The 23624-nt window shown below is 30.6% G+C and overlaps 3 protein-coding genes and 1 long non-coding RNA gene across 4 annotated transcripts; 2 read left to right on the forward strand and 2 right to left on the reverse strand.

Annotated features, from left to right (window-relative positions):
- The first annotated feature begins 4878 nt into the window (after positions 1-4878).
- Positions 4879-6296, forward strand: LOC145031406 (Cyclophilin-like peptidyl-prolyl cis-trans isomerase family protein). Its single transcript, XM_078979950.1, has 6 exons — positions 4879-5037; positions 5120-5215; positions 5335-5396; positions 5664-5797; positions 5876-5960; positions 6070-6296. The coding sequence occupies exons 1-6, from the start codon at positions 4969-4971 to the stop codon at positions 6113-6115; spliced, it is 492 nt and encodes a 163-aa protein (XP_078836076.1). The 5' UTR covers positions 4879-4968; the 3' UTR covers positions 6116-6296.
- A 1476-nt stretch (positions 6297-7772) lies between these two features.
- On the forward strand, positions 7773-10025 carry LOC145030018 (protein FAR1-RELATED SEQUENCE 5-like). Its single transcript, XM_078978459.1, has 4 exons — positions 7773-8865; positions 8975-9036; positions 9091-9843; positions 9885-10025. The coding sequence occupies exons 1-4, from the start codon at positions 7773-7775 to the stop codon at positions 10023-10025; spliced, it is 2049 nt and encodes a 682-aa protein (XP_078834585.1).
- Positions 10026-14650: 4625 nt separating this feature from the next.
- LOC145029024 (uncharacterized) lies at positions 14651-15135 on the reverse strand. Its single transcript, XR_013676322.1, has 2 exons — positions 15036-15135; positions 14651-14930 (listed from the first exon to the last, which is right to left on the reverse strand). It is a non-coding gene; the product is annotated as an uncharacterized LOC145029024 (long non-coding RNA).
- Positions 15136-19431: 4296 nt separating this feature from the next.
- Positions 19432-20346, reverse strand: LOC145031407 (large ribosomal subunit protein eL21z/eL21y-like). The gene is made up of 2 exons (XM_078979951.1): positions 20025-20346; positions 19432-19845 (listed from the first exon to the last, which is right to left on the reverse strand). Exons 1-2 carry the CDS (start codon positions 20259-20261, stop codon positions 19588-19590), a joined length of 495 nt encoding a protein of 164 aa, XP_078836077.1. The 5' UTR covers positions 20262-20346; the 3' UTR covers positions 19432-19587.
- Between the last annotated feature and the right edge of the window lie 3278 nt (positions 20347-23624).

Below are 23624 nucleotides of genomic sequence, written 5' to 3' on the forward strand. Positions count from 1 at the left end.
AAAAGTACACTTTGGGTTTCAAATAAAGCATAAACAAATTGTTCTTTTATGGTCGTGAAATTGGGGATGTCACATCTCGTAAGACGAGAAACTCGTGACAAAATTGAGTCCAGGGCTGAGAGTTATATTTTCATTTACTAACCACAAAATTCCTTTGGATATTTGTTCTACAGACCTAGTGTGAACGTGGTCTTTGTAGCTAGAAAACGAGTCTTTCATGAGAGATAACTCATATTCAAAGAGGACAGTGGGAGTGTTGGTGATATGGAATAAACTCTAGAGTCATCCAACGAAGGAACCTTAAACGACACCCGCACTCAACCAGAGGATGAGATACCTTTTGAGTTGATTGACAACTCATTACCTATTCGTCGTTCGAATGGAGTTAACATGCCACCTGAGTTATATGGGTTCCACATTAATACAAATGGGGATACGTTTATCAGCGATAACACGCTGATAAATTTGGATGAACCTATTAACTATAAGGAAGCGATGATAGAGCCCGAGGCTACAAAATGGAAATAGGTTATCGAAATTGAGTTCCAATCCATGTATGATAACCAAGTATGGAACTTGGTCGAAAGACATAAGGTTGCAAGTGGATCTTCAAGAAAAAGACCGACATTGACGGAAAGGTACACACATTCAAAGCTCGACTAGTTGTAAAGGGATTTACTTAAACCCAAGGGTTTGACTATGATAAGACCTTATCACCCATGGATAAGATCAAATTGATTAAGATAATGCTTGCCATTGTTACATTTTACGATTATGAGGTATGGAAAATGGATTCTAAAATTTCTCTTCAAAATGGGAAGTTAACTGAGGACGTCTACATAAGTCATCCAGATGGTTTTGTACATGCCAAATTTCCTGATAGAGTGTGTAAGCTTGAGAAATCCATTTGCGTATTTAAACAAGCATCTCGCGGCTGGAATCTTTGCTTCCACGAGATAGTCAACGAGTATGGAGTATGTAAGATTGAGTATGAGTCATGTGTGTATGCAAAAGCTAGTGGGAGTATAATAACTTCTCTAGTGTTGTATGTTGATGACATACTCATTGTAGGAAACGACATTCCGACCTTGCAAGAAGTGAAATCTTGGATTAAGAAATGTTTTGCTACGAAGGATCTAGAGGAAGCGACCTATATTCTTGGGATAAGAATTTTAAGGGATATAAAGAAACGTCTTATTGGACTTAGCTAAAGTACATACTTTGATAAAATACTGAAACATTTTAGTATGTAAAACTCCAAGAAAAGGAAATTACCTATTCATTGTATTGTTAAGTTGAGTAAGACTCAATCTCCTGGTTATGATGAAGATATAAGTGGAATGAGTTGAGTCACATACGCTTCGGCTATAGGATTGATCATGTATGTTATGACGTGTACTCGCCTTGATGTGGCTTATGCTTTGAGCATGGTTAGTCGATTTTAAGGGAAATCCTGCTAGAGTCCATCGGACTGCAGTCAATAATATTCTTAAGTATTTACAAATAACAAAAGAAAATTTTCTAACTCTTGGCGGAAATGACACGTTGAAAGTAAGTGGTTATAGTGATGCTAGCTTTCAAACAGACCGAGACAATTTTTGTTCCTAATCTGGCCGTGTATTATTGTTGAACGGTGGAGCGGTGACTTGGAAAGGAAAAGTTCCAAGCAGTAAATGGTGGTTTATCCCACTTGTGAATCATATTACGTTGCAATGAGTAAGGCATCAAAGGAAGCGCTCTGGCTGAAGAATTTCATCGTAGATCTCTGAGTAGTCTCGACCATTCAATAGCCAATGGAACTCTTATGTGATAATGTAGGCGTGATTGCTTTGACTAAATAACCAAAGGATCATGGGAGGTCCAAACATACTGACAGAAAGTAACATTACATCGGACATGTGGTTGAAGATGGGCATCCCCAGGTGAAACGAGTGTCATCAGAAGATAATCTTGCAAATCCTTTCATGAAGGCTCTAAATAGGGTCAAGCACATCCAACATAATAGGAACATTGGCTTTATAGATGATGTTAATCTTAGTAGTTAGTTGACAGATTAAAACTTTGTAACAAAACATATGTAATTGATTTTGGTGATTGAAAAAAAGATAACTATTTATGAGTATGGGTATTGCCTTCTTTAATTATTTATTCTTGTGTTTCATTTTGCATATTTTTACTTCCTGAGTAATTTTTGATTATTTGAAATTTCACATCCACTCATACTCTTGGAAGTAAATAATGAATTAAGCTTGTCATGAATCGATTGTAGATTGTCTATGGAGATTGGATATTGCATAAAGATTGTTGAAATATTCATGAGTACTTACAAAATAAAGATTTTGAGTATTGGATAAACCCACGCTTAGAGATTACTTCATGGAATCAATCACGAGTAATTATAATATAATAATATATTATATTATTCAAACGAAGATGCATGAGTTGTAATTTACAAGACAATTATGCATTAGCGTTGCGTAAACGCATCAATAACATGATGTTATAAAATGCAGTGTCATGTATAATTGTAACACCTCAAATTTTAAACCAAAATTTCCATTTTTAAATTACCAAAATATTGTTCATAAGCCAAGTCATCAAAAACATAAGTGTCAAATACAAGTCATCATAACAAAATATCAGAGTATCACAGACTGACCCAATACAAATCTCCTAACGAGTGTGTACAATCAGACCTTCGCCTTCCTGCGATCCTCAGAACTACCTGAAACACATATAACACAACATAAATAAACAACTATGGGTTATCAGCAACCCTAGGGACTATCAACAGTCCCAGTGGGCAACAACACGTCCTATGGGTTATTAGCAACCCTGGAGGCTATCCGCAGTCTTAGTCACACATAAACAACATAATAAAAAATAATAGTTAGACCTAACTGGTCATCACAAATACAACTATTTCAGAGCGGAGACATATTATGGAGTTCTAATTCTATTTCAGATCCCGAAAAGCGTGAAAATAACCCTTGGAAGGAGATCGGTTGGAGATTAAAGATTTGAATAATCGTAGCAAGAATTTACATTACACATTCGGTTTGCATTAGATTAAACATGTTTAGCTTGAATTCTTATGTGTTTTTGTGCTTATTTTCTGCCATGAGTAGCTAAAGCATTGAACATTCGTTTAGTGTAGATGAACCCTAATACTATGTGTTAGTTTCTTGCTTTTCATGGATTTTTATTAAGTTGGTTTTATCTTGTGTTTGATTATTATTACCTAACATGTTCAAGTTCTACTATTTGTTGCTTTAATTCAAGTTAAGTGTAATTGAATGACCATTTGAATTGCATGAACTCGTTTACCTAGCAGTTAGTGATCGTTAAATTGCTAGGGCTATGAGTAGCCAAGTCTTAGATAAAGTAATAAATGTAACAACTTTAACTGTGTTAGCGAACATAATTTGATCATAATTGTGTTTGATTATCTGTCTTGATTAGATATAATAATCTTACATATATCTTACATAGGTCAGCTATCTTTAATAATCACTTTTGTGTTTACTTGTGTATGAATGTTACATAGTAGTTCATGAATTGGTGAAAACATTAGAGATCGGATCAAGACTGCTAATTATATTTATATTGGTAACCAACTAAATAAATCCATGTTTAGAAACTAACCATAAGAAAAAAAGGGATTCAAAGCTAAACGAAAGTGATCATGATAGTAATCTTTCTTAGTTAAGTGTTTGATTAGTTTTTAGTTAACTGAATAGTTAAGTTAATCTAAACTTGCAAAATCAGATAAAACCTCTTTTTAGTTATTGTTTTTAGATTTAATTTTTAGTAGTTATTTTATTAGTTAAATTCCGTTTTCTATGATATACCAAACTTACTTTATTATACTATAAACTGACTAGGTACATTGTCTATATGTGCATTAGTAGATAAGTACTTAGATTTATAAATTTAAAAGTTGATAGGTACTTCTGCAAATATACATCAAGTTTTAACATGCTGCCAGAAGGGAATAAAAAGCAAGGATGAATGGTACTTATGACATATAGGTTCTTTATTCCAACAATGTCCAAATCCCATTTCATTTTCTGTGAAGTATTGTGCAAAATTAGGAAATAAAACAAATGATGTAAGAATCATAGCTGGTGGGGTGAGATTCGAGACTTAATTTACTTCTTCATTGTCTATTATTTTGGTCAACCTTGAAAAGCAAGAAAAGAAGAAACATCCTTAACCATTTTCGTATTGTGGTTGAGCGATGTGGGAAATAAGACTAGAAAGAAAATAAAGTAGACATAACTCACTTACTCGAAGAAGTATTACAAGTACGCAACACCATCAAGCAACTTTTGTTCCCCTTCCCAATCTAACACTTTCTTCAACGAACCATTAATCAAAGTCTAGCACACCAATAACCGACTCTAAATCGAAACCTAACAATCCCTCTAATTATTCATCTTCCCAGTTAGCATCTTATATTTCTCGAAAGATTTTAAGGGGTAACATGGGCTATCCCTAACTATAACATCTTATATTTCTTGAAAGATTTTAAAAGATAACAAAGACTATCTCTAGCTATAAACTGAGTCTGCCACTGCTCATATAATTTATAGCTTTCAGTCACATATCACCTCCTATCATTTTTTTTTTTTTTTGCAAAACATACAATAAACAAAGAAACTTATAAAGCAAAAGTAGAATAAAAAAAACTGTCACATACCACCTCCTATATCTAATTCTTTTTTTTGCAAAAAACACAATAAACAAAAAAAGTTATAAAGCAAAAATAGAATTAAAAAAAAAAAAAAAAAAACTGAAAAAAGGTTTTTACAACACTTGGGTCGGATAAAACCCACATGCCTTTCACGACCCGATATATTGTAATCCAATCGACGGTAACTTAAAGTCTTAAACCCTAACCCTGGTCACTGACGAACCATCACCGGAGTAGCCTCTCCTCCAGCATCTACGCCATTGCAATCGACCATGCCGAATGCCGAAGGAGGTCCACCGGAGGTAACCCTGGAAACATCAATGGGTTCTTTCACCGTTGAGGTAAAGTATTCGACTACTCTCGAGCTTTTTCTCACTGTTACAAAACAACTTTGAACAAACTAATTGATGTCAAATTGATCAGATGTACGATAAGCACTCCCCCAAAACTTGCAAAAACTTCATTGAACTATCTCGAAGGGGTTACTACAACAACGTTAAATTCCACAGAATCATCAAGGTCTGTAACTCCAAAAATCCCCAAGTTTCAACACTTTTGTGTTTTCGTGTGTCGAGTAACGATAATAATCCATGGAAGTAAGTGCTAATTCTGGATAATTGTTTATATTTTTGTAACAGGATTTCATAATTCAAGGAGGTGATCCCACCGGCACAGGAAGGGGTGGAGAATCCATTTATGGGTACGTTTTCTCATCTCCAATTAAGCTTTCCTTTTACGATTTTTATGCTTCAATCTTACGAACTTGTTTGATTCGAGATTGTTGAAGCTAATCCATACTCTTGGAATCCGTAATCCCAATCAAATCTGTCGTTTGAAGTCTGAACACAAAAAAGTAGATATCAAAACTAGAATTCAAATTGAATTTCAACAATCTACTGACAAGTTGCGCTTATGTTTGAGAAATTTGACTCTTTTTTTTGACATGAGTTTGTTTCCATTGTTGAAGCTCAAAGTTTGAAGATGAGATCACTCCAAAGCTGAAGCATACTGGAGCTGGTATCATATCCATGGCTAATGCTGGTCCAAATACAAATGGGAGTCAGTTCTTCATCACCTTAGCACCAGCTCAATCACTTGATGGTAATTGTAGTTTTTCAAAAAGTGATTATTTTGATCAATTTGATCCATTTTAATATTAACACTTATCATAATTTTCAGGAAAACACACGATATTTGGAAGAGTATGTAGAGGAATGGAGATTGTGAAGAGACTTGGTAGTGTTCAGACTGATAATACTGATAGGTATATTGCTTTTTTATTCTATTTATTTGGAAAATGTATGATTGATTTTGATAAATTCTTGTCTTGTTATTATTATTATTATTATTTTTAATGTTTTGTTTTGTTTTAGGCCTGTTCATGATGTGAAAATACTACGAACAAGTGTTAAAGATTGATGGTTTTTGGCACCATAGATTTCTCAAAGCAAGGTGTTGCTATTATCCATAATCCCATATCAATGTAATCGAATTATATAGGGCTTCATATGTATGCAATTTAACATGAAAACATTAGTATCTTGTAATTTGAGATTGTAACAAAATTATGATTTACTCCTCCTTGTTCTAATTTGGTCAAGTTATTGACTTCTTGTGATTTGCATATAAAGATAGTGTTTTTTCATATGGTCAAAAAAGGTTGCCAAATGGTTAGGTTAAACCACAATCACAACAAACCTTCGTATCTTCTTCTTCGTTACTTTACTGGTTTTTTTTACTCTATTAAATAAAACCATTTCTGTCGCTGGTCATTCTCTCATGCATCATGTTAAATGTCATTTTGTGGTGATTTTAGATTAAATTATATCCATACTAGTTTATAACCCGTGGGAACCACGGTTACAAAATTATTAAACTTGTAAAAAATTCAATATTATTAATCATTTGTTTTGTATAAAATTTTAAATAAGTTATTAATTAAAAGATATTTTTATTAATTATGTAAAATTATAATCATTGATTCAAATAAATCCGTGGAGTTAATTTTCCATATATATATTAAACAAATATAATCACATTAATTAGAAGGTTTAATCAATTTAAAATAAAGAATTAATAGAATGATAAGTGACATCATATTAATTAGGAGATCTAATATTATGACACTTGTCAAAAGAACTACTATTTTTATTAGCATAAGATATGTCATTTATGTTTTTTTTTTCTACTTATTAAATTTCATATAATATTTAAATGAAAAAAATATAATAATAAATGCATATCAAAATTTTGTGGGTTTTTTTTTTTTTTTTTTTTTTTTTCATTTTACTATATTAAATTAATTATAATATTTACTTTAATAAATGAAGTTTTTTTTGTTACTTGTTACACTCTCATTCAATTTATCAAATCTCATTTTGTGGTTATTTTGAATTAGTTTTTTTGTCCACATGTCATTTTATGACTTTTTCTATTTTATTAAATTTCATAATATTTTAATGTAATAGTTGCAATAAATATACTAATAAATGAATATCAATTTTATTAATAAATTTATTTTTTTAATTTAAAAGATAAAAACATTTTCATTATAGTAATTCATTATATTTTTTTTCTTATAAACTCAAAGTTTTCAAATATTTTGACCTTTATACATGTCATTACGCATGTCATCCTTCTCCAGTTCCATTTAATTTTAATTGATATCTCTATAATACCTTTAATGAGGTAACTGAAAATTAAAAAAAAAAAAAAAAAAAAAAAAAAAAAAAAAAAAAGAAAGAAAACAAAATCACGTAAACAAAAAGAAGTAAAATCACGTAACCAGTTTCTTCCATATGGCTCCAACCCTATTCTCGTTTGATTATTCTCATTTGATTGTTCTCGTTCTTCTCTGTTGCACACATCGACATTGACATTGACAGCCATAGCCATCTTAAACAACAAGTAAGACAACATGTAATTTTTTCTTACATTCTCACTGCCCCGCTGGTATGATTATTTTCTTTATTGTTAATACAATTTTTGTTTTATTGTTGAAACAGTCTCTGGTTTGATTAGTTGGTTTGTTGTTAATAAAATATTTGTTTTATTGTTGATATAGTCATTGATCAGTATGGAGGACGCAAATTTAGGTGAAGGGGATACAATTCTCAATCCTCAAGATCAAAACATTCCTAAAGTTGGAATGATGTTTGATTCAGAAAACGAACTTGAAGATTACTTTAGAAAATACACATACCAGATTGGATTTGGTGTACGAAAAGTTAGTACAAGAATAAAAAAATGTATTGCCACAACATACTACTCACTTGGATGTTCCAGAGGAGGTGTATATGAGCCTAAGACAAACAAACCATATCTAAAGTCTTCTAAAACAAATTGTCAAACAAATATTTGTGTAATTGCATATGGTGATGGAAGATGTACTGTCTCTCATGTTTTTCTTGAACATAACCATGCTTTACGTCCCAAAAAATCTAGTTTTCATCGATCACATAAGAAAATGGATTCATATGCCAAGAGAAGACTTGAGTTGAATAATTATGCTGGAATTCCATTAAACAAAAGTTTTCATTTGTTAGTTGTTGAAGAGAAAGGGTATGACAATTTGCCTTTTGGCGAGACAGATTGTAGATCTTACATTGCAAAAGTAAGACAACTAAGACTTGGGCAAGGGGATGTTGAGGCAATTCGTAATTATTTTGCCCGTATGCAAAAAAGAAGTTCAAAATTTTTCTACGTGATTGACATGGATGATGAAGGTCGTATGCAAAATGTATTTTGGGCAGATTCAAGGTCTAGGGTAGCTTACGAGTCATTCGGAGATGTTATTTCATTTGACAACACATATTTGACGAACAAATATAATATGCCGTTTGCACCTTTTGTTGGAGTAAATCACCATGAACAATCTATTTTATTTGGATGTGGTTTGCTTTCTCGAGAGGATACAGAAACATATGTATGGTTATTCAAGTCATGGTTAGAATGCATGAATGGAAGGGCACCAAAAGCAATAATTACAGATCAATGTCGATCAATGCAAGGAGCTGTGGCACAGGTATTCCCCGAATCTCATCATCGTCTTTGTCTTTGGCATATTATGAAAAAGATTTTTGAAAAATTAAGTAGATTGGATCAATATAAAGTAATAAAGAAGACTCTAAAAACCCTTGTGCGAACACTCAAGAGTTTGAAGATGGGTGGTGCAAGCTGGTTGAAAATATGGACTTGAAAAAAATGAGTGGTTATGTTCTTTATTAAACGATCGAAATCATTGGGTGCTGATATATGTAAAAGTAAACTTTTGCGTAGGGATGTCTACTACACAACGAAGTGAAAGCATAATTGCTTTTTTTGATCCGTATGTTAATTCTAAAACATCATTACGATAATTTGTTGAGCAATATGACAATGCGCTAAAAAGCAAGATTGAGAAAGAAAATAAGGCTGATTTTGAGTCTCTTAATTCTTCATATAAGTTAGTAACTGGGTTTTATTTTGAGAGGCAGTTTCAGGAGGCGTACACAAATGCAATTTTTAAGTTGTTTCAAGATGAGTTACGAGGTATGTTGTTTTGCAATTCTTTATTGGTCAAAGTGGATGGTGCACAATATGTATTTCATGTCATAAATGTTATCGAAGGGAAACATGGAGATTTAAAAAAAAAAAGAGTTGTTTATATTGTTAGGAATGATGCAATCGCATTTGATATACAATGTTCTTGTCATTTGTTTGAGTTTCGCGGAATTATTTGTAGGCATATGGTGAAGATATTGATTGAGAAGGATGTTAAAGAAATTCATCCACGATATATTTTGTCTTGGTGGATGAAGCATGGACACTACTCGGTAATAAATTGTTATGAAGATTTGATGAGTGGTGAAAATGCTAAACAGTTTGACCACTTGTGTTCCAATTTTTATGAGGTTGCGCATATTGCTAATTCTCACGAAAAATATGAATACTTGCTAAGTTGTATAAATATGGCTAAAGAAAAGTTAAAAGATGATTCATTTTGGGGTTGTAGTAGTAATATAAATTTGATAGTTGAAGATGTTCGTGTTCCAGACTTGACTAAAAAATTGTTACCGCCCTTGCAAGTACGTAGTAAAGGCCGTCCACCATCCAAGAGAAAAGAATCTACAGTAGAACGGGTTATGAAGAAGAATAGAAAGAAAAATGTAATATTTTATCTATTTATATATTTTTTTGTTTAATGTAGTTTTTAATAACTGTGTTTATTTATGTACTTGAAAAAACGGATAACATACAACAAGATCCAACGGGTTTGAGTCGTGAGCATGGAGCAATTTCTTATAATGATGAGCCGAACTACCAATTTGATCTTAATGTACCGTTTTGAACAAGAAAGACCGATGAATATGTGGAAAAGACTGATTTTCAGTTTTAGTTATTTTTAGATTAATTATTTTGAAAGAACCGATTGACATTATGAAATTATAAAGAATTGGATTTCTTGGTTTCAAAATAAAGGGCACATTGGTCATTTTTGGAATATTTATGATTTTATTTCTTTGAGGTTCAAAAGATGTCGCAATGTGTATTTTTCTTAAGTTTCCTATGATGCATACCAATAGAGTTTTACATGATACATACAAATGAAACCAAAAATAGCAATGCACTTTAAAAATTAAATCAAGAATAACAATGCACTTTCAAAATAAAAAGTGGGACAAATTACAAAAACAGAGTTACAAATAGAGGGGCATTTATGTCTAAAATATTTAACAAAATGGAACCTTTGGCCATTTTTGTCCCCTTTTACAAAATACAATACATGAGCATTTGTGTCCAAATGAGAAATGAAACTAATGGACATTTTAATATTATCATCTAGAAGAAAGAATAGATACATGGAACTTCGTTTGACACAAAAACACTTTCTAGATCAAGTATATGACCTTGTTAACCATGGTGACAACAACTTCCAAGATATCCCATTTGAAAGGTCAAAACACAACACATTGATACTTAACAGGAAAAGTAACAAAACCAATGTTATCTCTAAGAAAAAATAGATACATAGTTTAATACAATAATTGATATTAAACCCAAATGGTGTGTTGTTTCTACCTAATGACATGTCCATTTTCTCTTTGGTCAATGTTATTACAGCGGTTATATGTGGTTTTGTAGCCATCTGCACAAGTTCCTCCAAACATTTAAGCTTGATAAAGTGAGACAAAAAAATTATGTGATATACACATCCCATGAATATTTTACAAATAGTTAAAAGTGATAAATTGTAGTGATAAATGCAAAAATTAAATTGTAATCTCAGTTTAACTAAAATATTTCCTAAAAATATTTTTATAATCGTTAAAAGGTTTCAAATATGTACCTTAAAATAACATAAAATAATAATGTTAAAAATAACTCTATATAAATGATTATATTGTTACCTTTAAAATCAAAAAACAATGTTTGATGTTTTAAATAATTATAATGATAGAATTTAAAACATTAAGCAAATAAATTTTAAAAAATTAATGAATAATAACAACAACTATAAATAACATTAAACCATATATTATATTTAATTTTATTCATATGTAACTTGCGGATAGAAGTCAATCAAACAATTGAGATTATGCAGTTATAATAGATGTATATATTATCATATAATTCAAAATAATCAATATATTATATCAATTTAATATACAAATTATTATATCAAATTTAACAATAATTTTATTGTTATATTTAAAGAAAACATATATTTGTAAAGACTTCAACTATATAAGTGTTTCAGCGCAACGCGCAGACATTCGCCTAGTAATATACATAAAATCGTTTCTACCACTTGTCATTCTCTCATGCGTCATGTCAAATCTCATTTTATGGTAATTTTAAATTAAATTATATCTATCTATCTATATATATATATATATATATATATATATATATATATATATATATATATATATATATGTCATTTTATGTTTTTTTCCATTTTATTAAATTTCACATACTATTTCTATTTTTTCTCATAATTATTTTAACCACTTAAATGTACTATTGTGAAAGGCGCAAGGTTACGTCTCTCTCTCTCTCTCTCTCTCTATATATATATATATATATATATATATATATATATATATATATATATATATATATAATATAATTGTTTCTGTCACTTGTCATTTTCTCATGCTTCATGCCACATGTCATTTTGTGGTAATTTTATATTAAACTATATCCATACTAGGCGAATGCCCACACGTTGCGCAGTGGGATAATTATGTAGTTTAATATGGTTATATATGGTTTAATGTATTGTGAATAAGCCATACATAAAACTTGTATGCGATTAAATAGCATGTATATTTTTTGATTTACAAATTTTTTATCATAAGAAATAATGAATTTTTTTTACTATTAGTTTAAAATTTTAAATGTAATTTTTATGTACACATTAGTATCTAATGTAATTAGTTGATGATTGATTAGATATGGATTCTCATTTGTAGTCGTTTATTTATGTTGAACCTCATAAAAATACATATTTAACGACTTTTGTTAGTTTTACTATTGAATAGAAAATGGTATCGTATTTTAAGTAAATATAAAAAATCACATTCTCAATCTATTTTAAGATACTGACATATTTTAAGTTAATATAAAAAAATCATATTCTAAAACTAATGAAAAAAAAATGGAACCAAATTTTTTAACTATAATAAAGTTGATTCCAAATAAAAAGTGCTCAATCGAAGATAATATCATTCAATAAACATCATAAGATATTACGTTATGTTCAAATTACAGACATCATTTTTGTAAGAGTCATTCAAAATATATTTAACTATAGCGCCTAATACAACAATGTAATAACCAAATGACCCTAACATATTTTAAATGAAATATAATTATAATATATTATATATGCAACTAAATTTCTGCACAACATGTGGGATTCGTCTACTATATGGTATTCTTTTAATATATTATATTATAGTATAAACATTATATTTGGAAAACCACTTTGGGTTTTATTGTAGTTTATAACATTAAATCTGTGATGGACTGTATTTGATACACATTTATGTATGTATGTATGTATGTATGTGTATATATATATATATATATATATATATATATATATATATATATAATATTTAAAACAAATCTTATATAAACATCCAACCTAAATATTCATCTTCAAGTTTTCTTTCTTCGCCACGTAAATAAAATTTTGTTATAAAATCAAAAATTGAATAAAAGACACTTAATTCTATGATCATGATATATTGTATTTTGATTGGGACTTGTACAAAACATGCATGAGCATATATTATTAATTTATCTGTTGTTTTGGGTAATTCGAATAAGATAGCTTCAAATCCAACGTATCAAACGGATTACCCATTTACTAAAGTCTAAAACCCAAAAACTCAAACATGTTCTAATACTATACAAATGCATGAGGTTTTAGCAAATTATTATCTCATATGAGTTACCATTGATTATGTGTGATTAATTATTAAGAAGGTGAAAATGTTTGGGGGTTTCAAATGCATGAGGTTTTAGAAAATTATTGTGGGGGGTTTCAAATGAATGACAATCAAGGAAAAATGCAAGCTTTATAAGTATGTAAGATATATCATTTTGTGCTTTGTTTTTTCATTTTATTAAATTCAATATAATATTTAAATATAATAAATATAATAATAAATGCATATCTAAATTTTGTGGGTTTTTTCCATGTTATTAAATTCTAAATAATATTTAAAGGTAATAAATATAATATTAATAAAACCGTTTCTACCAGTTGTCATTCTCTTAAGCATCATACCACGTCTCATTTTATGGTAATTTTAGATTATATTATATCTATATGTCATTTTGTGCTTTTTTTTCATTTTATTAAATTTCATATAATATTTAAATGTAATAATAAATGCATATTAAAATTTTGTGTGTTTTTTTTTCCATTTTATTAAATTCTATATAATATTTAAAGGTAATAAATATAATATAAATAAAAACCTTTTTTATCACTTGTTATTATTTCATTCATAATACCACATATCATTTTATGGTAATTTTAGATTAAGTTATATCCATATATGTCATTTTGTGCTTTTTTTCCCATTTTATTAAATTTCATATAATCTTTAAATGTAATAATAAATGCATAACAAAATTTTGTGTTTTGTGTTTTTTTTCTTCATTTTATTATATTCAATATAATATTTAAAGGTAATAAATATAATAATTAATGCATATAAAATTCATTAATGTAACTTTCATTATAATTTATAAATTTCTAAATTTAATCTAATTATTTTAATTGTTTATTTATTTAAATTATCTGTTTATTTTTTTTTTTTTTAAATGAGCACTTCAATCTTAATAGTTAAATATTTTTCTCTTTTTCCTTCTAAATTCAAACTTTCTAATTTTTTTGATCTTCTTATATTTTTTAATTTTTTTGAATAAACTCATGTAATAATGGGTTTCACAATTAATTTATAAATAATTAATGTATTGAATATGATCAAGAAAGCTATATAATTCATAATTGAAATAATGTTATAATTGTTTTAGTAGAGGATGGATATGAAAACATTGTTGGTGAACCGGTTACATTTTTTTTAGTTTTAAACTTTTATCAAAAAAGCAGTCAGATGAGAACACCAATCTGAACTAAAACTAGACTTTTGGTCCTAGAAAGACCAAATAAAAAGAAAAAAAATAATAATTAGATTTATATACAAAATAAAATAAAAAGAATTAGACTCGAACCAATTTGATCCTAAAAGGGCCGTATTTTTTTGTTTCTAATATCGAATTCTACATAACCGGATATAAATTGGTCTTTGTGATAAGAGTTGGTACTCACCATTATTTTTTCCGTCTTCGTGTTTAAGTTGATTTGATGTATGTGAAGATGCATATATCTAATGTTTTAAAAAGATTAAATATTAAAAATAAAAAATAAAAAAATAACAACTAAGAAGAAGATTTGGGCTCTCAACATAGATCAAAGACCTTATTTCTAGAATGGGGAGGCTTACATACGTCAAGAATCATAATCATAATCACATTGGGGGCAACTCACAATAATATGAACATATACACATATTACCACTACATTTTCCAACACCAAATGGCTCTTTTTTGCTACACTTATCTTCGCATCCTCTCACCTCACATTTCCTCATGCTAATCGTCTTTTTGCACGCGTGCTCCGGGATTCTGATACCATGAGCAACACCAAACACCATAGTTGTGGTTGCACAAGCTATTCATCTCAAAATAAATATATATTCTTTTAAATAAAATGAAGAAATAAAGAAGTGATTTATGTTGGAATTACTATAACTGAATGAGAAAATAGAAATCATACCTAAAAAGAGTAGGAGTATAAGCAAAAATGTCGGGAATTTGCTTGATTTTGATGTCTTCATTTTGAGGTTTGATGGTTAGGCTTAAGGAAGGTATGTTATGTATGCATTAGTTTATAAAGGGTTGTTTTGTTTCCTCTTTATACAGTTTGTAAGCCTCTACTTTATTCTATGCCTCTTTATTGTGTGTTTTTAAAATGATTATTGTGAATTTAAGAATTGAAATCCAATACATATTTTATTAAAGTAAGTGCTAGTTGGAATACTTTATATTTAATCTCAATAATAAATTTATTTTAGCAACTTCTATCAAGTTATAACAATGTGTAATGTGGTAGAGTTTTTAGAATATAATGTTCTAATAAGGTAGATTTTTAAAATACAATATTATAGTACACATAAATAAATAAATAAAAACAGAATTAGTTTTGTCAAACATTTAGGATTGCAATAATAACATGTTCTTTTCTTTGTGCTTACTCACTTCCCCTTTAGTTTCAATGTGATTTGTAAGCTTCATCAAACAAATGGCAGATGCTTGTTATGTCTCTTGACACGTGGATATAAAATCTTCAAATGCTTTTTTGCTTTAAGACCTCTTTAATACCAAACAGATCTTAAATATTTCCATTTCTAGTGAATGGAAAACATATTGAACAAGTCATTTGTAATGTATATGAACAAAAATTGAAACGATAGTTTTTTTCCACATATTTTATTACTTTGTTCAACTATAATAGAACTGTAAAAGATAATGTTTGAATTTACTTTTTATTATTCAAGTGTAAGAATCAAGTAATATAGTTTGAACTTTGAAGTGTTTTAAGCATATTATGATTATGTAAAGAGTTCATAACCAACATGACTGATTATATATATATATATATATATATATATATATATATATATATATATATATATATATATATATATATATATATATTACCATAATAATATTTTCATAACTATAATAACGTTTTTACATCTTATTTATCATTAACATATAGAAGATCGTTATTTATAGTTCTAGGGACATACGATTTTTTGTTTCAATTGGTTATTCTTTTTCAAAATCTGCACAAAAAAGTCATATCCAGATGTATTTTGAAATTGAAATTGAAATTAAAATTAAAATTTGAAATGTAAGATGAAGATGATGAGGTTAATATGCTTATTAATACATATTATTCAAAAGATAAAGAAAATTGGTCAATTACAAGTGTACTTAAAGTTTGAATATATGATTTTGGTAAAGAAGACTTCAACGTGTACGTTAAAAAGAATGATGGAAAATTGCTTATTGGAAAAAGCTAAATGCAAATATTGATTAGAAATGGGTAAAACCAATGTAGGATGTTATTCTTAAAATATGTAAAGTAAGAATATTTGAATGTACGATAGAATGCAAGTGAATTTGGAAATGGTCAATAAGTACGAAAAAATGTAAATAGAAGTAAATACTTAAAGCTTGACGAAAAAGAATTGAAATTGGTAAAATGACCATTTTAAACATGAAAATAAAAGTGGAAAATGACTAAAACCTAATTAGTATGATTCCTTATCTTAGAATGATACACGAATGAAAGAAATAACAAAGTTGGGTTCAAGAAAAAAATATGTATTTTGTTTAATCCTAAAAATAACCGGACAAAGATAAAAGTAAAAACTTATATATTTAGCACATAAAAGTGCAAGTGAATATACTATAGACTTAGAATGATATTTATAAAGGGTTGGGAATACATTAGAGGCAAAGTAGATGAAAAGTAATGAGTTTTACAAAATATTATGTTTTTGAAAATTTTAACGGATCAAATTATCAAAAGTTGCATAAATGATAAAATTAAGCGATATTTTGAAATCTAATTGTTGGTATTAATGAGAGAAGTATCAATAAAATCTCGAATTGATTTAAAAGAACCTATGAACATTTATACATGTTTAAAACACTATTGGTGCATGTATAGATTATGAGGGTGTTTGACTAAGCTTTTTAGTTTTTTAACTTACAGTTTATTAACTTATAGAAGTGTTTAAGAAAATGTTTGGATTAGCTTATCCAATATCATAATGTTATAAGTTGATAAGTTATTTTTAATGTTTGGCAAAATAACAATAATAATAATAATAATAATAATAATAATAATAATAATAATAATAATAATAAACTTCTAAAGGTGTTGGACAACTATATGCTATAATGAGTTTTGATAAGTTATGGATTAGTAACTTTAGAAAAATGACTTATCTTCGGTTTTACACTGTTATAAATTGTTTTTGAAAAATAATCTATCCAAACATTCATTTTAACTTATACCGGTATAGAACCAGTAATAAGTTAACAAACCATTTTTTAAGTTAACACCTTCTATAACATAACATAACATGGAGTTAAACACAGTTAAGAAAGAAAATGACTAATTGGTCAAAAATAAGATAAGAAGACTAAAATGACAAAAGTGATTACTAAGTTTATATGTATGTTTAACTGTTGGAATGGATTTGAAATACTATAATAATGACTATATTAACATAGACATCATATACCTATGAGATTTGAAGCATTTTATTAAAATAAAAAAATAAGATCGTATAGTAAAAGAATGAAATAATACCAAGATGGTTTTAATGTGAGACACATGTGGTTATTGAAACAACTTTGGAATGCTGCTAGAATTACTAAAACAACATAGTTATTGCATGATCATGATAATTACAATAGGTAGCTAAAACTGATAAAAGGGAAAACTTAAAGAAAATCCAACAGTATTTTCATAAATGAAACCATTATATTATCTTTTAGTGTACTAAAACTTTATGTTTTTTCAAATTCTTATTTAAAGTTTTTTAATCTCAGAAAAACCTAATCTATTTTCTTGAAAGAATTAAAAAAACCATTATATTATTTCTTTAATGCTTTTAAACCCTCATATTTTTTTGAATTTTTTTAATCTAATAAATTGTAAAAATCAAAATGTCGAGAATTGATTGCCTAGCATTTTTGGCTAGCTAGTAGATCTGGTAATGGAGTGGGTTTGGAGCGAATCGGCCTTGATCCAAACCTTTTTAAAAATTTTCAAAATTCGATCCAAACCCGTTCCGTAACCCGCAGGGTTTTAAATAATCAGACTCATATCTTTATCCACCGAATCAACGAATATCTAAAATTGCCCCGTAACCTAAAGGTTTTTTAAATAATCAAACACATTTTAATTAATTCCTAAAATAAAATTTCATAAACAAAAAAAGGTATACTATATCTTAATACTTAAAATAACATTTTGTTAAATAAAAAGATTGATCTAGAAAAGGACGTTACATACTCGAGGAATTTCAATCGGAATTAAAAATCACTATAGCAACAACTTTGGATTGATTTATGACTGTCGGTTGTAGCAGCAATTGCCAACTTTTTTCATGTTAAAAAGTGATTTATTGAATTAGAAATGGATATGTCGATTTGTTGATGAATATAAATTGAATGACATTATGATTCTTGATAGAAGTCTATATGTTTAGAAACCGACTTATTGATTTCTATGTAAAAACATTTTTTCTCTTTGGCCTTTGCCCTTTGGAATTTTGATTGGAATTAAAATTAAATGTTAAGAAGTATAAAATATAAATGTATAATTCTAAAATTTATATGGGGCGTATTATAAATGGAGCGAATAGATGATGATCCATACCCGACCCATTTAATAAAAAGGTTAGTGGGTATGGATCGTTAACGGGTAAACAAATCAACAACTACGCTGCAAACCCATATAATTCTTACGGGTTTGGATCGGATCAATGTTAAAAACCGCTCCATTGTCAGGTCTACTATCTAGGTAGAATTTACCGAGCTCAATTACGTTTTAAAAAATATAAAGATTCTAGCATACAAATAAATAACACCAAGATTTTAACATACAAATAAATAACACAATGGTTTTTTTAAAACTTTGATGAAAATATATTATGTTTTTATAAGAATTTCCCCTGTTAAAAACAAACTTGTTTATGAAATAAATGGAACCCTTGATGTCAAACGACCTATGCTTATAAGACAATACTACATTAGAACAACTTGGATTGGAGGATCAATAAGTACGAAGATGGTGTTGAACTTGAACAAATTATAGTCAAATATGTCAATTCAAAAGATAACGAATGGTCGTATTTCGATGTAATAATCATTAAAATCTTATCAACTGTAAAAAAAAATCTACAAGAGCTGTATTTTTCTCAATTTTGTTATATGTTTTAGAAAATTTCAACATAATATTGAATAGTCAGATTATAATGTTGGAGAAAACATCCAACATCCAAAATAATTTAACTTTTCAATATACGCCACAACTTTCAACGATTTCAAAGCAATAATCAAATCACAAAGTTGAAAGCACAAATCCATACGAAAACTAACATCTGCTTCATGAAAATAGTTTAAAAAGTTTCAACCAAATCCTTGATAAATCAACAAAAACACAAAACCAGTCTAAATTAAACATAAAACATATCAATGTCATAAAACAAAACTGACACAAAGATTTGAAACAAGCTTTAGACTTAATATCCACCCTTGAGATCATTGACAACATCATATGGAATCGGAGTTACAGTCTCTAGAGTCGTCCCTTCAACCATAAACCCTGGTTTCGGTCCAAGTGGTTGCCTTTTGGTACTGATCACAACCCCCTTCGCCTTCGCCTCCGCCTTCAGCTGATCGTTCTTCTTAATCCTCTGTTTCAGTTCCTCATTGCACCTCGAAGGCATCACATGTTCAATTCGAACATGAATCCTCTTCTTGATGATTCTGTTACCAACCTGTTTGATCGATACGTATTAAACACACAAATCGAACAAAAGGGGGATAATCAGAAACCCTAAAAGCACATCCAATGATATCTCGAACCCAAATGCGAGATAGATCTTAAATAGCAACTAAAGTATCAAATTCTTGAGATACGCATAAAGATAGAGGTGGGAAGGAAGAGAGATTTGACCTGTTTGTTCATTTCGACGCCGATGGCGCGCTTGGTGACGTTCCAAACTTGACCGGTGCGGCCATGGTAGAACTTGTGGGGCATACCTTTGTGAATGGCGCCGTTCACCTTGACGTCGACGTAATCTCCGACGTGATAAGTTCTGAGGTAAGTGGAAAGATGAATGGTACCCTTCTTCCTGAATCCTCTTGCGAACAAATCCCTTGTTCTTGAACGTAATCCATGTCCCGCAGGCATCTTTCCCTCTCTCGATCGATAACAAAATTGCAGACGAAATCGAGTGGGTGTTTAGAAGAGGCTGTAAAACTGTGGCGCGATATATGAGATGTTTGGTAGGTATCTAGGGTTTATGATTTGGGCTTAATGGGCTTTCATTTACTGGGCTTTTTGAATGTAGACTAGCCTAGGATATAGTGTGCCTGACCTTCAAACATGGTTAAAGGAAATGCTATCCAAAAATAAAATAAAATCTCTGGTTAGGATTTTTTTTTTATACTGATCGAGTTTTATAAATAAATATCATTCTAATTTGAATTATATAATTAAAGTATTGTAGATTTGTTTTATATAAAATTTAATAATTGAAACTTTAGTTTATTTAAAAAGAATCATTGTAATTAGGTATAAAAGGTTTTTGAGTAACACAAAACTTGGAATCTATAAAAATAAGAGTAAATTACACTAATTGTCTTTATGGTTTGGAGTAATTTGTGTACTTGGTATTTTTTTTTTAACTCGGATGGTTACTACTGTTGTTTTTGTTAAATGTTTAGTCCCTATCTTATCTAAAAATATTATTATTTAAATAGAGAAAATAGAGAGTTAGGTAATTTAAGGTGAGGAGTGAGATTGAGGTGTCATTTTTTAAATAAATCAAAAAAAGCAAGAGCAAAATACTTTTTTTAAGTAAGACATTGACCAATCGTATAACAAAAACAAATAGTAAGACCTTCTAAGTTAAAAAAATATGTTAGAGACTAAGCACGCAAGTTATCCTAAACCATAAGGACTATTCGTATAATTTACTCTAAAAATAATAACTATAGGTTGGAATTTTTGTTGATTAATCATTCAAATTCTTCTTAATATTTATCCGCTAAAACTCTGATTATTAAAAAAACTACTTTATGAAAATAAAGGAGTTTTTCAATTATATTTATAACTTTTAATTTGTGTTTTAAAATTATATTTGATTTATCCACATGGGATGGTAAGTACTAATGATTTAAGTAGATATGATTATGTTTATTTGATTAGACATAAATCATATACATTTGAAAAGTTCAAGGAGGTTCGCAACGAAGTAAATAATCAATTGGGAATGAAGATAAATGTTTTCTAATCCGATAAGGCGGGGAATACATTAGTATTAAGTTCTACAGACAGCTTAGAAATTGTGAAATAGTTTCACAGTTAGATTCCCTAAAGATGCCGCAATTGAAAGGTGTTTCTGAAAGGAGAAATTAAACCTTGTTGGATATGATTCTATCTATGATGAGTCATGTTACTGTAACGTCCCAAAAATTAAGACTAAAAATTTCGATTTTTAAATTAATAAAACCAAATCCAAAACAATATCATGAAAACCATAGTTATGAATTAGCAAATTGTAACATCCTGGAATAGCAAGAGTAGAGTTGAAGGGCTAAAAGTGTAAATCTTGAAGGGCGACTCGGCGAGTCCATGGATGGACTCGGCGAGTAGAGTCGCGACTTTGGTCGTGTGTCAAGCGACCTACTCGGCGAGTCGGTGCTGGGCGAAGAAAACCCTAAATCCGGGGAATGAGCCCTATATAAAGACCATTATGTTTCCTCCACAGCCTCCTTGATCCCTCTTGAGTCCCATAAACCCTAATTTCGTGGAGGAACCCCATTGTTGAGCAAATTGGAGCTTGGAGAGGTGTTTGTTGAAGAAATCTTGAAGGAGAAGAGGCTTGGATCAAAGGGCTTTGCTTGGATTCGAGTTTCATTGTTGTTGGGGCATTCTTTGGAGGTAATATTTCGTTCTTGGGCTGTGTTCTCTTAGATTCTCATTTTGGGGTTGTGTGGGAAGCTTAGTTGTGTGGCATCTTGGGTTTGAAGGATGGATCTGAGGTTGCTACCTCAGATCTGGAGTGGAGAAGATCTTAAGAGCATTAAAGCCCCTGTTCTTGTGTTGTTAATGGAGCTATCATGTCCCAAACCTTAGTCCTAAGGTGAATAAGGCCTAGATCTCTTTGGATTCACGTAAAGTTTGCCACTTTACGTGATGGATGGATTGTAGGAGGTTGGATCTATGTTTTGGATCAATTGCATGGCCTGGAGTGCTTCTGAATTGATTCAGACCGGTGATACCCGGCGAGTCACATGGGTGGACTCGACGAGTTGCTTGAAGATGGCCTGGAACTCGGCGAGTTGGAAGAACAACTCGGCGAGTAGGTTGAAGATAGCCTTAGACTCGGCGAGTCTGTTCTTGGACTCGGCGAGTCTTGTCGAAGAGTCCCAATATTTCCTGGTTGAGTCGAGAATCGATGATTCAAGGGATGACTCGGTGAGTTGGGTGCGAGTGGACTCATAGTTGTTGGACTCGGCGAGTCTTGGGGTGACTCGGTGAGTTGGGTCGCTGATTGAGGGAAGTTCTGAGCATAGGGACTCGGCGAGTCATCGGGTTGACTCGGCGAGTAGGGTCAATCGGGGGTTGACTTTGACTTTGTCCAAGGTTGACCAGTTGTCTTCCATGGGTAATTTGGTAATTAAGGGCATTTATTGAATTGAATGTTTTGGTGTTCAGTGGAGGAGTTCGTGTCAGAGTTGGAGCAGCGGGATCTTATCCTTTCAGCCGGCAGTTTCGAGGTGAGTTATCCTCACTATATCATCAGGGTCTAAGGCACCAAGGCCGGCCCTTATCGGATTGAGATCCGGGTAGTTGTTGTTATATTGTTGTTGTGTTATGCTTGCATCCTGAGAGTTAGGATGGTATATGTTAAAGACCTGATTGAGATCGGTATCCTGAGAGATAGGGAGATGCTATGCTAATGACCTGTTAGGTCGGTATCCTGCTTAGAGTATGTTATGCTATGTGATCTGCTAGATCGGCTTGTTTGAATGTGAACTGTTATATGATTATATGTTTATGTGTACATGGTTGTTTGGACTGGAGATTGGTTGAGGCGGTCCTGCTTTGTGCTGTAGGCCAAGATACTCAGGGCGGACCGGTTGTTCCGAAGGCCCAGCGAGCGGTCTGGATATGCTGTAGGCCCCACGCGGGCGGACCAGACGTGTCGAGGCTCGGAGAGTGGACCAGGCCGACTGAAGGACCGATGCGGGCGGACCAGTCATACTGTAGACTCAGAGAGTGGACCAGGCGAGTTGAAGGCTTAGTGCGGGAGGACCAACCACACTGTAGACTCGAGGTATTTTATTGGACTCGGAGGGTGGACCAGGTGGACTGAAGGCCCGTCATGGCGGACCAGTCCCACAGTAGACCCGTTATGCATGACTGCTCTGTGATTCGTTATGAGATAGTACGATATGTGTATGGTATATGAGGTTGGTATTTTGGGGGTATCTCACTAAGCTTTCGGGCTTACAGTTGGGGTTTAATGTTTTTCAGGTTCTTCTG

The sequence above is a fragment of the Lactuca saligna genome, chromosome 2 (assembly GCF_052625555.1).
Source record: "Lactuca saligna cultivar CGN05327 chromosome 2, ASM5262555v1, whole genome shotgun sequence".
NCBI lineage: Eukaryota > Viridiplantae > Streptophyta > Magnoliopsida > Asterales > Asteraceae > Lactuca > Lactuca saligna.

Bases quoted from the DNA above. Each gene is read 5' to 3' on its own strand.
- LOC145030018 (XM_078978459.1), top strand. From the start codon at position 7,773: ATGGAGGACGCAAATTTAGGTGAAGGGGATACAATTCTCAATCCTCAA. The intron at 9,037-9,090 runs AAAACATCATTA...CTAAAAAGCAAG, and splicing joins TTGATCCGTATGTTAATTCT to ATTGAGAAAGAAAATAAGGC. The intron at 9,844-9,884 runs GTAATATTTTAT...TGTTTAATGTAG, and splicing joins AGAAGAATAGAAAGAAAAAT to TTTTTAATAACTGTGTTTAT.
- LOC145031406 (XM_078979950.1), top strand. From the start codon at position 4,969: ATGCCGAATGCCGAAGGAGGTCCACCGGAGGTAACCCTGGAAACATCA. The intron at 5,798-5,875 runs GTAATTGTAGTT...CATAATTTTCAG, and splicing joins ACCAGCTCAATCACTTGATG to GAAAACACACGATATTTGGA. The intron at 5,961-6,069 runs GTATATTGCTTT...GTTTTGTTTTAG, and splicing joins CAGACTGATAATACTGATAG to GCCTGTTCATGATGTGAAAA.
- LOC145031407 (XM_078979951.1), bottom strand. From the start codon at position 20,261: ATGCCTGCGGGACATGGATTACGTTCAAGAACAAGGGATTTGTTCGCA. The intron at 19,846-20,024 runs GTCAAATCTCTC...TCGATCAAACAG, and splicing joins GCGTCGAAATGAACAAACAG to GTTGGTAACAGAATCATCAA.